The 16,315-nt window shown below is 40.8% G+C and overlaps 1 protein-coding gene across 2 annotated transcripts in view; it reads left to right on the forward strand.

Annotated features, from left to right (window-relative positions):
* The window catches only part of ttbk2a (tau tubulin kinase 2a), a 224,498-nt gene that overhangs the window by 77,392 nt on the left and 130,791 nt on the right, over positions 1–16,315 (forward strand). For both annotated transcript variants that reach the window (XM_067991120.1, XM_067991121.1), the window contains exon 4: positions 13,722–13,795. In XM_067991120.1, coding sequence (XP_067847221.1) covers positions 13,722–13,795 — 74 coding nt within the window. The remainder of the gene's footprint in view (positions 1–13,721; positions 13,796–16,315) is intronic.

A 16,315-nucleotide genomic window follows, 5' to 3' on the forward strand; every position in this document is an offset into this window, starting at 1 on the left:
TGACAGCACAGCTGCTAATGGTGGGGTGAAGGGAGTGGGTGATGCACAAGAGGCCTGAGTTATTGGAGGGTTTTAGGGGTGGAGGAGGTTATAGTTTAATTACAGCACAATTTTTAATTCTCAGTAGTATTATTTTCATTAAAGTCAGAGTGGCATTTTTTAATTAGAAGATAATAAGTATGTAACTTAATCCCTGAATAAAGATGTGGCCACCATCCACAATTTTATTCATAATCTGTGTGGGAAATATTGTTAGAAGTAAAAGCCCTACCTTTCCACAAGATTTATATCACAATAGCAAAGGTATGGTCACAAAGATGGTTCGATTGATTTCCTTCAAACTGCAAATCTGTTCATTCGAGATTGCTTTTGTTTAAAACCTGTTAAATGTTTTAAATAGAAAAGCTGCCAACCAGTGGGTTGTGTTTCATTATATCAACCCTAAAACAAACCCACTAGTGATTTTTCTGATCAACTTGAGATATTATATGGCACGCGGGCTGGGACTGCTTCATTATCTGAGGGGTTGTGAATGGAACTGAACACTAATGGGTACATACAAGATGTTGAATAGTCACACCCAATCCCAATTACTGGGCAAATTGAAATAATGGCCTCTCTGACATAAGTCATTCGATTTTTTTTTTCTCTTCCCCCCCCCCCCCCCCCCCCCCCCCATGCATGATGAAACACAGCAGCAACTATGCTCCATTTCTAAACCTGTATCTCCATTTATTTTATAATGGGTTTGATAAACTGATTTCCATTTCATTGTTTTGATCTAACTTTTCTTCTGCGAGCCCCATGAAGAGCTGATTAGGAAGTTTTATGCATAATAAACCATGAATGCTGCTTCTGGCCTAGGATTAGATATAGGGAGAGTCATTGTGCTAAAATAAAGGCGGCCTATCCACCCATTTATTCCTTTACAGTGATTGCACTATAATGAAAGCAATTTTGGGTTAGTAGGGAGGTGATTACAGGGTGTAAAGTGCCCTCACTGTTTTGAAAGTGGGGTGAAAACTGCAGTGTATAATGCATTTTTGTTAATGGTGAATATTGCAAAAACCTTATTGCTACATCATTGTTGGGTTATATAGGAGTTTTAATTATCTTCATATGGTTTGATGGGGAGTTTATAGCAAGCAAAGTTCCAAATTTAAAGCTTGACTTTCAAAAGCCAATTGGGGGTTAAATTGGACACGGCCAATAATCGGGCGCGGGTAGTGTGATCCGCAACTAACCTTTGCCTGGTGCTTTCTGTGCAGGCAGGATGAGACATTCGTCCGGCCTGAGTACTTAACTTCAAGCCGCATTAAAAACTCGGCCTGACGTGAGGATTCAAGAAAATGCGCACTTTCCACCAGCAGGGGAAGCCCGAATCTCTCAAAGGGAGAATGTCTCTTAAAATCTCAAAGGTAGCTGGTGCCTGTTATTTGCTGAAAATAACAGTCTGCTGTCTGAACGGAGATCAGACATTGCATACATAAAACACAGATGCAGGTCCCCTCCCTATCTTTACAAGCTGATGAGTTATGTTAAAACATTGAATAAAGGTTGCGCACTGCTAAATCCCACGTCCTCCAATCTGCAAGCCAGATCTCACCAATCTGCTGATCTGAGTTTGTACCAGGCCTGCGAGAGAGCGTGCACTAAGGTTCTCTGCTGATGCACTAAAGGCCTTGGTGCAAGAGGTGGACAGAAGGAGGGACATCCTATATCCGCAGGGGGTGGCAAGAGGCCCTCCAGACATATGCTCAAAAGGCAGCGGGGGATGAAGTCAATGCCAGGCGCATAGCACATGCATGTGGATGTAGTGCAGGAAGAAGTTCAATGCTTTGACACGAGTGGTCAAGGTAAGTGGCGTCTCCTACCAACTGCACCACTAGCTGCATCCGCTGCTCCACGCACTGCACCCCCATCACCCACATACCAACAAACTCTCATCAGTACTCAACTCTGCCAATCAGATGCTTCCTTTCACCCTTACACATTACCACTGTTGCAAGCTGCACACCCACAACTCACAGGCCACACATGCTGGCAGCTATTCAACCATGATAGGCACATCACCCAGACACACGTCCTGTTTTCTTGCAGGAGAAGGTGGCGCATAACTGGAGGCAGCAAGTGGCAGTGGCATTTAACCCCTTGAGCCTGTTCCGCCATTCATTGAGATCATGGTAGACATGTGACTTAACTCCATATACCTGCTTTAGCCCCATGTCCCTTAATACCCTTGGTTCACAGAAATCTTATCAATCTCAGACTTAAAATTCACAATTGCTGTCTGCAGAAGAGCGTTTCAACCTTCTCCCACCCTTTGCATGCAGAAGCGTTTCCTAACTTCACTCCAGCAAGGCCTGGCTCTAAATGTTAGGCAATGTCCCTGCATCCTGGTATTGAAGTCTAGGAGATCTCCAAAAAGTCACAAATGCATCAGCAGCCAGATGCAATAATCCAGCCACTAACCTGTAAATCCTGCATGGTCCCTTTAAATACTGCTGGTGGGGCGTCCTCCAGGCACTCTAAGACATGTTGTGGTTAAGACTCTGCGTTAAGTCCCAAAATGGTGTCATCACTTTAAAACAGCGTTGCACACTGTATCCATTTTCTCCTTACTTTACATGCTGCCGGCGTTCATTATTTGCGCATGCGCTAATACCTATACCAAGATGGTGGCCGGCACACGTCGCACTACAAATGTGCGTGCGCAGCCAAGATGCCATCTCGGCACTTCGAGAGGCCGCATAGCGCCGAAACAGGCGCTGGACGGCCCAATTTCTAGCCCCTTGTGTTTAAGCAGTGAGGTTATAATTTACATCATAAACTTTGTGAACCCATAACTATGCAAGACATTGTATAACTAAAGGAAAAAGGATTAACTTGATTTTAAATATTGAATCACTCCTAAACACTACTGATGAGCTCAGTGCCTTTTTCCTCTGAGAATGTACTTTTTTTTTTCACCACTCCTTTTCAGGATCACCCACTACTGACTCATATGCAAGAGTGGGGTGGTGTGAGCCACAGAAGTTGCCCACATCTGTACTCACCCCCTCTCCATGATGAGCTGATGGAAGGCATTGCTTTTATCCAGCCAGGGACCTGGCTGAGAACTGGAAAACTTGTCCAGTGACAGCAGGAGGGTTTGAATCTTGGTCAAAGCTGGCGCTTGAACCTGTGACCTATACTGGAGTACAGGTGCTATATTTATTACTGCACATGTGTGCAACCATGGATGAACAGAAGATTGTTGTGCATTCTTTTTAACAATATCTTATAGATTTCATTTTTCTAAAATTGAAAGCCATATTAATAAAACAGTACAAGACAATGTCTTGAATTATTTCAGCTATCGACTAAATGAGGAATAAACGTATACATTAAAGTTCCCCCATTTTCTCACCATGGACAATCCATGTAAAACTTAAACAACTATTACAGTTCTTGAAAGGAAACCAATTAAAATATCTGTCAAAGACTAAGTATCTGAAACAAAATTGTTTTCTGACAGTTATGCTGCATGATTGGGGCAAATCAGGTGATGTGTTTTTGATTACAAGATAATTGTGGAAGATGGAGAAGGTTTTCAATCTTGGTCATCATACATGACCATGAGAGCCTGTATCATTGACAAGGTTCTCTCCAACCTTTTCCATAACTCCACACTGCCAAGTGCCCACCCTCTCTGATGTTGCTTTCTACATCTGGGAAAAAAAAACTACCTCCAAACTTTTTCCCTAGTGCTAGCTCAAACTCTGACCTCTCCCACCTCTGGCAATGATGTGGAGATGCCGGTGATGGACTGGGGTGGACAAATGTAAGGAATCTTACAACACCAGGTTATAGTCCAACAGTTTTATTTGAAAATCGCAAGCTTTCGGAGCTTACCTCCTTCGTCAGGTGAGTGAGCGAAAGCTTGTGATTTTCAAATAAAACTGTTGGACTATAACCTGGTGTTGTAAGATTCCTTACCTCTGGCAATGACTGACATCTTGGTCAATCCTGTTCATAATCCCTTCAGCTCAGTCATCTCGTCCATGAAGGCTACTGACTCCTCCCTTGTTACGCTCTTATTCCAGTCCTGACTACCCATTTTTATCACATCCACCCCCACCACCCCTCCCCATGCTTGCTGGTGTCAATTCTCATCCAATACTTCAAATCCACCATTATCACTCCTCTTCAACTAACCCACCCTACCCCCCTCTAATCTCTCCAACTATTGCACTATCAAACCTTCTCTTCTCCCACCTCTCTTTGTTCCCATTAATCCCTCAATTCCATTAATTTTCCTAAGCTCCCACCTTGTGCTGAGTCAAGGGGGGTACACATTGGTGGTGAGTGAGTGAGGACAGGAAACGTGGAGAGAAGGGCAACATGAGGAAAGACCGTTTTACACAGCAAGTGGTTATGATCCGCCAAGCACAGCCTGAGAGGGTGGTGGAGGCAGACGCAATCGTGGCTTTCAAAAGGGAATTGGACAATTACTTAAAGGGAAAAAATTTGCAGGGCTATGGCGAAAGGGCGCGGAAAGTGGGACTAGCTGGATTGCTCTTGCAGAGAGTTGGCACAGGCTCGACGGGCCAAATGGCCTCCTGTGCAGTAACCATTCTATGATTCTAAGAGGTGTGGAATACTGCCCAACCTTGACCTTTGGTTCCCCATTCTAGCCATCCTGTTCTCCCACCCCCACCCTTCCTTTGCCGCCTTATACTAAAGTGCTCAGGGGCACTTTATAAATGCAAGTTGTTATTGCCAAATATGGATACACTTGGTGTTACATGACCCTGTCTTCAATTGGCAGTACTTTTCCATGCAGAACATGGGGACATGCCAAGGCTTGTACAAGTCCAGGACATGTGGTCACTGCGGCATAGATGCTGTGACTTCTATTATATTCTATTAAGCAAGACTGAAAGTATTTATCACTCTGTTGAGAGTACCTGTGAAATAAATTAAACTACCTGTCTTTTTTTTCTTTGTGGGAGAGAAGGAAAGCTAAATTTCTGTAAAATGTTTCCAGAAGCTAACAGCCCTAATGGCTTTACCGTGTTTTTTTTAAAAAATAGCTGCACAAAATGCTGGTTATGCTGATAGGGCTTAATGAAGAGGGGTGGGAGGAGGCTTGTGTGGAGCATAAAAGCTGGCATAGACCATTTGGGCCCAATGGCCTGTATGTACTGTACATTCTGTGTAATTCTTTGTAAAATATTTGGATTCCATGACTAGTGTTTTGACCACCAGTATATTTTAAAAAGCTAGGTTAGGGTTAATCAGTTAATCCAAATAGACTTGCATCAGCAGGTGAGGTAATGCTGTAGTTTGTCAAAATATCCTACTGTGTGACATAATAATAAGAATATGTAGCTCCTCAAGCTCTTTTCCCTCTCCAATTAAAGGTTTGCTCAATACTCTTTAATAGGCAAGTTGAAGATTTTATTACTTGAAAGAAAGGAAGTGCAGTGCTTTTTTTTAAAAAAACAAAAGCACCAAATAACCAGCATTAAATTTGCATTTATAGGTTCAAATTATTTTGCATGCAATAAATTACTTTAAGATGTAGTGACTGTTATAATAGACAGTTTACACACCAAGTTCACACAAATATCAGTGAAGTGAATGATCAATTAATCAGTTTTGTAGAGGTGGTTGAGATAGGAATGTAGACCAGGATACCAGAAGAATTTGTTCGAATAGTGCCATGGGGTCTTTTAACATTCAATCAAGCCTTGGTTTAACCAAAGATGCCACCAGAGCATTCCTTCAGTAGTGCATTGGACTGTCAACCTAGATTATTCACTCAGGTCCTCGAACAGTGCTTGAACTCACAGCTGTCTGATTCAGAGGCAAGAGTGCTGCTATCTGAGCTGAAATATTGGAAGAATTCTTTATAAATTGTGGAAATTCTGTGAATAGATTAACTTTCAATAGCAACAACTTGCATTTATATAGCACCGTTAATGTAGTAAAACATCCCAAGGCGCTTCACAGGAGCGTTATCAAACAAAATTTGACACCGAGCCACATAAGGAGATATTAAGACAGGTGACCAAAAGCTTGGTCAAAGAGGTAGGTTTTAAGGAGCGTCTTAAAGGAGGAGAGAGAGGTAGAGAGGCGGAGCGGTTTAGGGAGGGAATTCCAGAGCTTAGGGCCTAGGCAGCTGAAGGCACGGTGGAGAGATTAAAATTGGGGATGTGCAAAAGGCAAGAATTGGAGGAGCGCAGAGTTCCATAAATAGTGTCATAAATGTTGTCCACTGTAGACTCATTAGGAGTTGAAATTATAGCTATACTAAATATTCAAGAACAAAAAACAAATTAACTTTGCACAGACTGTAATTTTTCTTTTATGGATTTGAAAAGTTTTCCCATCTGAAAGATGTTCCCTAAAGTTAATGATAGAAGCAGTGCAAATAATTTTCATTGAAAGAATTTATTGCTCAACACTGCATCATCCCTAATTACTATGCCTGATGGTAATTGCTTGAGCTTTTCTCTCCTGGTAAAGATTCATTAACATTGTGCGCTTCAGTTTTCTGTCTGTGATTTTATAATAGATGAGTATTAAAAATGATATCTGTGTACTGTTAGCTGTCTTGTAGTAGAAGTATTATTGATAACAAAAATTTACTTTATCAAAAATTTAAAGATCATTTTGAAACCATTTGATTTTCAAGTTATTGACTTCTTCTTGAAAGCTTGTCATTTGTTACAGTATATGATTTGTTTGTACAATTACAGATTCCTTTGTGGACAGTAATACTTTGTGTCTTGTAGGCTGATCAGTGAAGTTTTTTTGCAATCTGATAAATTTTTTTAACATGTTCTATAGTGCAAACGGAAGCAAAGTTGATAGACTTGTATTAAATGTGGCAGTAAATTATCCTTAGAGCAGAGAAGGTTAAGAGGAGATTTGATAGAGGTGTTCAAAATCATGAAGGGTTTTGATAGAGTAAATAAGGAGAAACTGTTTCCAGTGACAGGAGGGTCAGTAACCAGAGGACACAGATTTAAGGTAATTGGCAAAAGAACCAGAGGGAAAAAAATTATGCAGCGAGTTATGATCTGGAATGCACTGCCTGAAAGGGTAGTGGAAGCAGATTCAATAATTTTTTTAAAGGGAATTGGATAAATACTTGAAGGGGAATAATTTGCAGGGCTATGAGGAAAGAGCAGGGGAGGAGGGCTAATTGGATAGCTCTTTCAAAGAATTGGCACAGGCGCGATGGGCCAAATATCTGCCTCCTGCTTGTGCTGTACTGATAGTATGGTACAACAATTAATTTCAATTCATCGCTCCATCCGTCTAGCTCTGAGTGGGATTACTGAATTAGTGCCAGATTCACAGTTTTATGTCCTTAGAGTAAGGCTCATGATATTCAGCCCACTTAGGGCCCTGGGAGCTTTTGGAGAATCACATGTTCAAACCATCTGTGTGAATTGATTTTATTTGCATTGATCAATTGCATTAGCTTGGCATTTTTATGATGGAGGTGTAGGGGGAGAAAGAAGCTTTTAGCTTGCCTTAATATTATCATGTCCCCCTCAAATAATGAGCTAATGCCTTAAAATTCTCATCACTGATGACCTTGATTTAGTTCAAATATGGCATCCTGGTTTTGTTCTAAACTAGATTCTAAGGGAATCAAGGGATATGGGGATCGGGTGGGAAAGTGAAGTTGAGGTCTAAGATCAGCCATGATCTTATTGAATGGTGGAGCAGGCTCGAGGGGCTGTATGACCTACTCCTGCTTCTATTTTTTATGTTCTTTTAATGGTTTCAGAAATGTTTTTCTCTGAGCCAAAATCATTAACCTCAAGGGGTGACTGGTATTATATCTTAAAGGCCCATCAGCCTACATCTCCATATTTGGAAGTCAGCTTTTGATTATAATCTCCTGTTTATAAGTACAGGTCTCATTTAAAAGCAGTGTCCTTCAGTGTTGAATGAAGTTCTGATTCTATGTTTAGCAGTTAACTTTCTTTAATGAAGATTGGTGCTAGCTTTTCATACCTGTTTCTAATTAAATATGGTCTTTTATTCTAATGTGTGGCTCGCTCTCTGGTTCACATGACAGTTTTGAGTTGGTTCTGGTTGGCTTCCAAACTGGAAATAAATGTGCAGCACAGCTCCATGTAGTGTTCTGTTTGTTTGAAAGAAAATAAATTGAGCCAACACCAGGATGGCAAGGACACTGCATCAATTTGTCATCAAGTATGGAAATTATTTTAGTTTCCCTAGCTCTGGTACCACATCGGGAAAGATTAAATCCCAACTTCTGTAGTTCTCCCCAAATCTCTGCGGTATTTCCTCAAGACCATGAGAGATCAGTGGACCGTATGAAGTGCCAGAAAGGGTAACAGTAAGGTTGTTTGTTCAATGTTTCTTTTTGTATGCCCAGAGTTGCAGAATATTAGAAATTCTAAACCTAAAATGAGAATATCTTGGAATTTGTGTTTAGTATTTGTGTCAAATATCTGATTATTATTTTAATGTGGCTGATTACATTTTTGTTCAACTCGTTATCTTGTACCTTAATTTACAGGTGGTGCAGCAATTTACCTAAATTACATTTATTTATACAGAAGAATTTAAGCCCACCTCTCCAAAAAAAAAATGGGGGATATATTTTGACACAAGTTAACTTGTCTTATTGATGAAAATTTCACTGTCCTCAGTTATGTTTTCTAGATTTATATTTATTTTTATTTGTATACTAGCGGATCCCCTGCTCATGGGTTGTCAGGAGCACAGTTGTGAAATTTAGCTGCTAATATCACTTTAAGCTGGATCTGCCCTAATTTTGCAGCGCTGAAAGTGCATCACCAAGTGCAATTGCTTTGCATTATGCAGCTTGTGATAACTTGCTCGAATAGATATGATAAATTTGTTTTTCTAGCCCATTTTGTCAGTAGGAATTGGCCTAATATTTACACTTCTATGAAGTATTATAAAGAATAAAACATAATTTCAGGTGGTAATTGTGTGAAAAGAACACATTTAAAAGCAAGGAATGGTTAAAATGAACACTGGTTTAAAAAAAAGCTTCCTCATAAAGAGGCTTTTCCTCTTCAAAATGAAATGTGTAATTTCAGAATACAGGAAGCTTGTCAGAAATTTTACATTGTTATTCTTACTCTATTTTTGATGGAAATGAATAAATATTATTCATATCTGCCAGTCTAATTTGCTTAAGTTGAAAAATAACCCTGCACTAATTGGTTGGAATTCTTAAGTCAATTATAATTAAAGGTAATGGAATCTTCAGAGTAACTAATCTCAAATAACCAGTATGTGCTAAACTTTTGGTAATTTCACAAAAGAAGTCATTTTTTAAAATGTGCATGAGGATGAAAATCTGCTCCAGTCTCAACATAGACTTGGAATTACAAACATATGAAAATGAGGTGCAGGAAAAGATTAGCTGGTAAATCAAGCCTGCCCCACACTCATGATGGCTGGAGAATCATGTCTAGACATTTCCTACCCGCCCCCCCCCCCGCACAGCCATGTAATGTCCCGGGAGAGGGGAAAAAAAAAGAGGAAAAACCCAGGGGAAATACAGGAAAAAATACTCTGGAAAATTCCTCTCCGACCCCCTCAGGCGATTGAAACCAGTCCAGGAGATCGCACGGACCAAGTGTTATCTATAAAGATGCTTGCCTTCTATATGATGTGATCTCTGCTCCAGGCAGGAACCTGTCCAGCTCCCTCCTAAGACATGCAGAGAGTCAGTACCCACCACACCAGCTGGCAATATATTCCAGAGGCACACTACTCTCTGGGCAAAGAACCACTTCCTAACATCCAGTCTATTCCTACTTTTGCATAGTTTAAACACATGTGCCCTGGTCTTCCCAAATCTGTCAAACTGGAATAATCTATCAGGTACGCTATCTGGCCTTTTCATTATTTTATAAACCTTTACGTCTATGCTGCTCTAAAGTAAATAGACCCAGCACCATAATCCTATCTGAGTAACTGTGGTTCTTTAAGCTAGGAACCATTCTCGTAGCACCCATTTGAACCTTTTCTAAGGCCACTATCACCCACCATGTGAGGGGACCAACATTGGACGCAGTGCTCCAGATGTGGCCTAACCAGAAATCTGTTGTTTTTTGTGTAACTTTTTATTTTCGAACAATACAGATGGAGGTGGTGTAACAGAAAGTTTGTTTTCCTTAGCATTCTTGCTCCTGAGGCAGAAGATTCTAGGTTCAATCCCTACACTAGGACTAGAGCACGTAATCTAGGCTGACACTCCAGTGTCCTGGCCTATATGCCTTTTTAGACCACCACCAAATCAGATTTGCTTATTATTAATCTCTCTTGTGAGATCTTATACTATGTAAAATGAGTGTCCTGTATCCGTACATAATAACATTGAGTGCAATTCAAAGTAATTCATTGTGTATGAAGTGCCTTGAGACAAGAGAGACATAATCTAGTACAGAAATGTAAGTCTTTCTCCTAAGGGAGAAAATTCTGAAATATAGATTACAAAGAACATATGCAGAGCTAACACTTTCCTTCATCCCTTCATCCCTTCCCTCAGTTTTCTTTCCTTTTCTGAAGCACTAACTCTTATTGGAGCATTGTTCCATGGGTCCCACTTGTCCTCTTGATAGTTCACCCAAGAAGCTATGCAGTATTGGCAAGTTGTTCAGCTGAGCATTGACATGTTGTTTTACCATAGGATCCATCACAGTTGAGCCTGATCTTTCCTCACCATGTGCACTTTCAAATAGGAGTGGGAAACCTGGCTAATTTATCTCACTCCTTCCCCAGGGCACTGAGGTGACTCTTAGTGCCCAAATGCTGCCCCATCCAAGATCAGCTAATTCTGCACAAACAAAAGAGCCAATACTTTGAACAAATGGAAAGGTGCAGCCATCTGTCCATTAGAGAGCCAATTATATTAGAGCTTTGCAGCCAAATTGAATTCAAAAGTGGTTAAGTAAATAAGCAGTGAAATGTCATCCATGATGAAGGGTCATTGGTTGCAGAAAATGCCTAGCCTGAAATCCAGCTCAAAGGTCAACCAGTTTCACATTGAGAAGATGAGGAACATCTGCATCTGGTACCCAGTGCCAAGACCGTTTCACTTAATCAAAAGCAAAATACTGCGCATGCTGGAAATCTGAAATAAAACAGAAAATGCTGGAAATATTCAGGTAAGGCAGCATCTGTGGAGAGAAAAACAGAGTTAATGTTTCAGGTTGTTGATGAAAGTTAACTGTTTCTTTCTCCACAGATACTGCCTGACCTGCTGAGTATTTCCAGCATTTTCTGTTTCTGTTTCACTTAATTCTGCCCAAGAAAAGAAGGCTATATCAGGAAGGAAATTATTATTGACTGCTTCTGCCCACTTAACCCTGTCTAATACCCAACTTGTCGACTCCATGTTTGCTCTTCTAAGAGCTCGACTTTAATTATATTTATTCAATAGAAATATCCAGCAAACACAAGATCTCAAGTCGAATGCTGAATAGTATTTGCTCCAGTACGTGCTTCAGCTTGCATTAAACAGTTACTTATTACAGGTCAGGTATTTCAACTAGAATTTTTTTTTAAATGGACTCCAATAAGTTTGTGCCAGTTTGGCTTCAGTAATTGTAAAAAGGCTGCCAAATTAACACTGTTCCTTGATTCACTACTATTGGGGGTGGAGGAGGGAACTGATCTCAGTAAGCATTGTTTGCTGAAGCTTATCCAGCTGGAGGTTAATCCTTTTTATATGCTCTACAGTGTTCTGCACCTTTCTTGACAATAGAAGAGCTTGCCAATAGAACAATGCGTGTTTGTGTGTGAGTATCCAGGTACACAAATCACAAAGCTAGTGCACGGGTACAAAAAGTACAAGAAGGTGCAGAGTACAATTTATGTTTAGAAGTGCCATTGCTGGCAAATGGAGGTACTACTATATGTATTATCTGCATTTATTACTAACCAGAATGAAGTAATAGAACAAGAGTGTGTTTTTTAACGTTTTCTCCTCTCATCCCTAAAAGTGTGACTCATGCTGGAGTACAGTTCTGTGGATACCAGCAGGCCTCTAGGAACTCATCCAAGTGGCCATTCTTCATCTCCAAGTTGTGTTGGAGCTTAATCCATCGTAGGAAGTATCACTGCCGAATCTGCGCTGTATCCCCTCAAAGGCCAATATATCCTTCCTTTGGTGCTGTGCCCAAAACTGAACACAGTACTCCAGATGGGGTCTGACCAAGATTCTGTTCAACTGACGCATAACTTCCACCCCTTTGTACTCCAGTCCCTTGAGATAAAGGTCAACATTCCATTAGCCTTTTTGATTACTTTTTGTACCCATGCACCAGTTTTGTGATTTGTGTATCTGGATACTCAAATCCCTTTGATTTTCCACAGTTTCTAGTCAATCACCATTAATAAAATACTCGGATTTGTCTGTCTTGGATCCAGAGTGGATGAACTCACACTTCCCCGCATTGAACTCCCATCTGCCACAGCTTTGCGCATTCACTTAATCTGTCCTGTTGTAACTTCCTGCTCCTCTCTATGCAACTTTGCCTCCTAACTTAGTGTCATCTGCAAACTTGGATAACCAACTCCCTATTCCTTCATCCAAGTCGTTGATATACATGGTGAAAAGCTGAGGCCCCAGAACAGATCCCTGGGGAACACCACTTATCACATTCCCCCAATCAGAGTACATTCCCCTTATCCCTACACTGTCTCTTACCTCCCAACCAATTGAGTTTTTTTTTCAACATCCAAATTTTCATAATCAGAAATATTCTGCTGCAGAATGTATGATTAGGTAATTGGTAGAGGAATGGTTTGCACAGAAGAATGGCTGTTAGATGTTGCTTAAAGCAAAACTATGTATTCTTCATCATTTTTAATAATAGGGCAGGTGTAGAGATTATTTCCATAGTCCTTGAAAAACTCTTATGATTTGAGGAGTATTGAGTTGACATAGGCTAAAAGCTTTCATTTTATGCGTTCACATCCATATGCTGCTTTTGTACTATGCTGACCATAAAATAAATAAATAGTTTCAATTGAAATTGATCCGTTTTGTGAGTTTAATAAGAACATTGGAACTTACTAGCTTAACAGGTTTGTATTGTGTATATTTCATGTCTGTATGGATTACTGGTAAAGTAATGATGCATTACATTGTAACAGTCACCTGTTAAACTGTTTAGTCTAATCTCTGATAAAATGGTGCTACCTTGTGTTCTACAGACATCAAAATAGAGAGGTTATGTTTAACCTAAGCTTTTTCTAGCCTATGTGTTTGTCATCAATAATTAATAGACTTAGTGGACATATGAAAGGAGAAATCCCTGTAAATATTAATAAATCTTGAGTATTTCCCAACTCTGTAGTTTGTGAATCAGCTGAGGGCAAATTTTTCTAGCATCATTGAGACTAGAAAATTTCAATTGTGGAATAGGCTTATTATGGTTTTCCATTCTTACCATTGATGTTTAGTAGCCCATGGACTTCAAACTACAATTTATAGTATGGTACAAGATCAACAGTACTGCCTAATTCTCAAGAGAGCACTCCATGATGAAGGGGTTGAAATGAATGGTATTGGATGGTCTATGTCTGGAGCTTGTTAATTATTGCAATTTCCTGTTGTGCTGTATCCGCACCATGTTTCAGCTTTAGTCACATTAACTCATAAGTGTAATTGCTGATGGACATTTTTTTCCTCTTTACAATAGGGAAGGATCACGTTTGTAGATTTATTGGCTGTGGAAGAAATGACCGATTTAATTACGTTGTCATGCAGCTGCAGGTAAGTTCATTTTAAAAGCACCAATGACCTGTACAGATGACTAAAAGTTTACTCTTCACCTTGTTTTTGAAGTACCGAGTTTCTAATGCAGCTTAGAGCAGGGTCATTTTAATGCATTTGTCTTTATTCTAAATATAAATAAAAGCATTTATTCCAACTAGTTTTTATCTTAACTTTCTTAGAATGTCTGTGGAACTGTATTTGATTTGTGTTTAGACAAATAAAATGACTTTTGTAATGATCAGAATTTCTTTTTGATGTGTTGAAATTTAATTTGCTGTAATTTAAAATGCACTTTTACTGATTGTCTTTATAATCAACATTGTTTGTAGAGTCTCTAACCTCTGCAATTTCCTTATTCCACTTTATTAGTTTTGTATTAAATTGTCCAACATACTATTACTAAAACACAAGGCCAACTCAGTGGTGTCTTTTAGCTGGGTTCTGGAGCTGATACCACCCTCCAGTTGAGTGACCTCAGTAATATACTTGGAATGGGTCAGTACTGTCAAAGGCAATGTTCTAGTTGCTTGTAGAACAGGAATCTCATCGTGCATGTAAGGTCATTGCTGTGTATAGAATCATAGAATGGATACAGCACGGAAGGAGGCCATTTGGCCCATCGAGTCTATGCAAGAGCGATCCAGCTAGTCCCACCTCCTCATCCCATTCCCGTAGCCCTGCAGATTTTTTCCCTTCAAGTCCAATTCCCTTTTGAAAGCCACGATTGAATCTGCCTCCACCACCCCCTCAGGCAGTGCATTCCAGATCATAACCACTCGCTGTGTTTTTTTAAAAAAAAGTTTTTCCTCATGTCACCTTTTGATTCTTTTGCCAATCACCTTAAATCTATGTCCTCTGGTTCTTGACTCTTCGTCCAATGAGAACAGTTTCTCTCTATCTACTCTGTCTAGACCCGTCATGATTTTGGACATTTCTATCAAATCTTCTCTGCTGTAAGGAGAACAAGGCCAGCTTCGCCAGTCTGTGCACGTAACTGAGGTCCCTCATCCCTGCAATCATTCTAGTAAATCTCTTCTGCACCCTCTCTAAGGCCTTCACATCCTTCAAGTGAGGTGCCCAGAACTGGACTCAATACTCCAGTTGTGACCGAACCAGTGTTCATCATAACCTTGTGGCTTTTGTACTCTATGCCTCTATTTATAAAGCCCAGGATCCCGTATGCTTTTTTAACCACTTTCTCAACCTGCCCTGCCACCTTCAATGATTTGTGCACATATACCCCCAAATCTCTCTATTCCTGCACCCCTTTTAGAATTGGACCATTTAGTTTATATTGCCTCACCTTATTGTTCCTGCCAAAATGTATCCTGTCACAATTTTCTGTGTTAAATTTCATCTGCCATATGTCTGTCCATGTCCTCATGAAGTCTATTACTATCCTCCTCACTGTTCACTATCCTTCCAAGTTTTGTGTTATCTGCAATTTTGAATTGTGCCCTGTACACCCAAGTCCAAGTCACTCATATATATCAAGAAAAGCAATGGTCCTGGTACCAACCTCTGGGGAACACCACTCTATACCCTCAGATAATGAAGCAGTCCGTGCCCGCATTCAGCAAGACCTGGACAACATCCAGGCTTGGGCTGATAAGTGGCAAGTAACATTCGCGCCAGACAAGTGCCAGGCAATGACCATCTCCAACAAGAGAGTCTAACCACCTCCCCATGACATTCAATGGCATTACCATCGCCTAATCCCCCACCATCAATATCCTGGGGTCACCATTGACAATGAACTTAATTGGACCAGCCATATAAATACTGTGGCTACAAGAGCAGGTCAGAGGCTGGGTATTCTGTGGCGAGTGACTCACCTCCTAACTCCCCAAAGCTTTTCCACCATCCACAAGGCACAAGTCAGGAATGTGATGGAATACTCTCCACTTGCCTGGATGAGTACAGCTCCAACAACTCAAGAAGCTCGACACCATCCAGGACAAAGCAGCCCGCTTGATTGGCACCCCCTAAACATTCACTCCCTTCACCACCGGTGCACCGTGGCTGCAGTGTGTACCATCCACAGGATGCACTGCAGCAACTCGGCAAGGCTTCTTCGACAGCACCTCCCAAACCCGCGACCTCTACCACCTAGAAGGACAAGGGCAGCATGCACATGGTAACACCACCTGCACGTTCCCCTCCAAATCGCACACCATCCTGATTTGGAAATATATCGCCGTTCCTTCATCGTCGTTGGGTCAAAATCCTGGAACTCCCTTCCTAACAGCACTGTGGGAGAACCTTCACCACACGGACTGCAGCGGTTCAAGAAGGCGGCTCACCACCACCTCAAGGGCAATTAGGGATGGGCAAGAATTGCTGGCCTCACCAGCGACGCCCATATCCCATGAACGAATTTAAAAAAAAGCCTCCCTTCAATCTGAAAAACAACCGTTCACCACTACTCTCTTCTTATTACTTGGCCACTTTCGAATCCATGCTGCCACTGCCCCTTTTATTCAGGGGGCTTCAACTTTGATGACCAGCCCACTTTGT

The sequence above is a fragment of the Heptranchias perlo genome, chromosome 10 (genome assembly GCF_035084215.1).
Source record: "Heptranchias perlo isolate sHepPer1 chromosome 10, sHepPer1.hap1, whole genome shotgun sequence".
NCBI classification, from domain to species: domain Eukaryota; kingdom Metazoa; phylum Chordata; class Chondrichthyes; order Hexanchiformes; family Hexanchidae; genus Heptranchias; species Heptranchias perlo.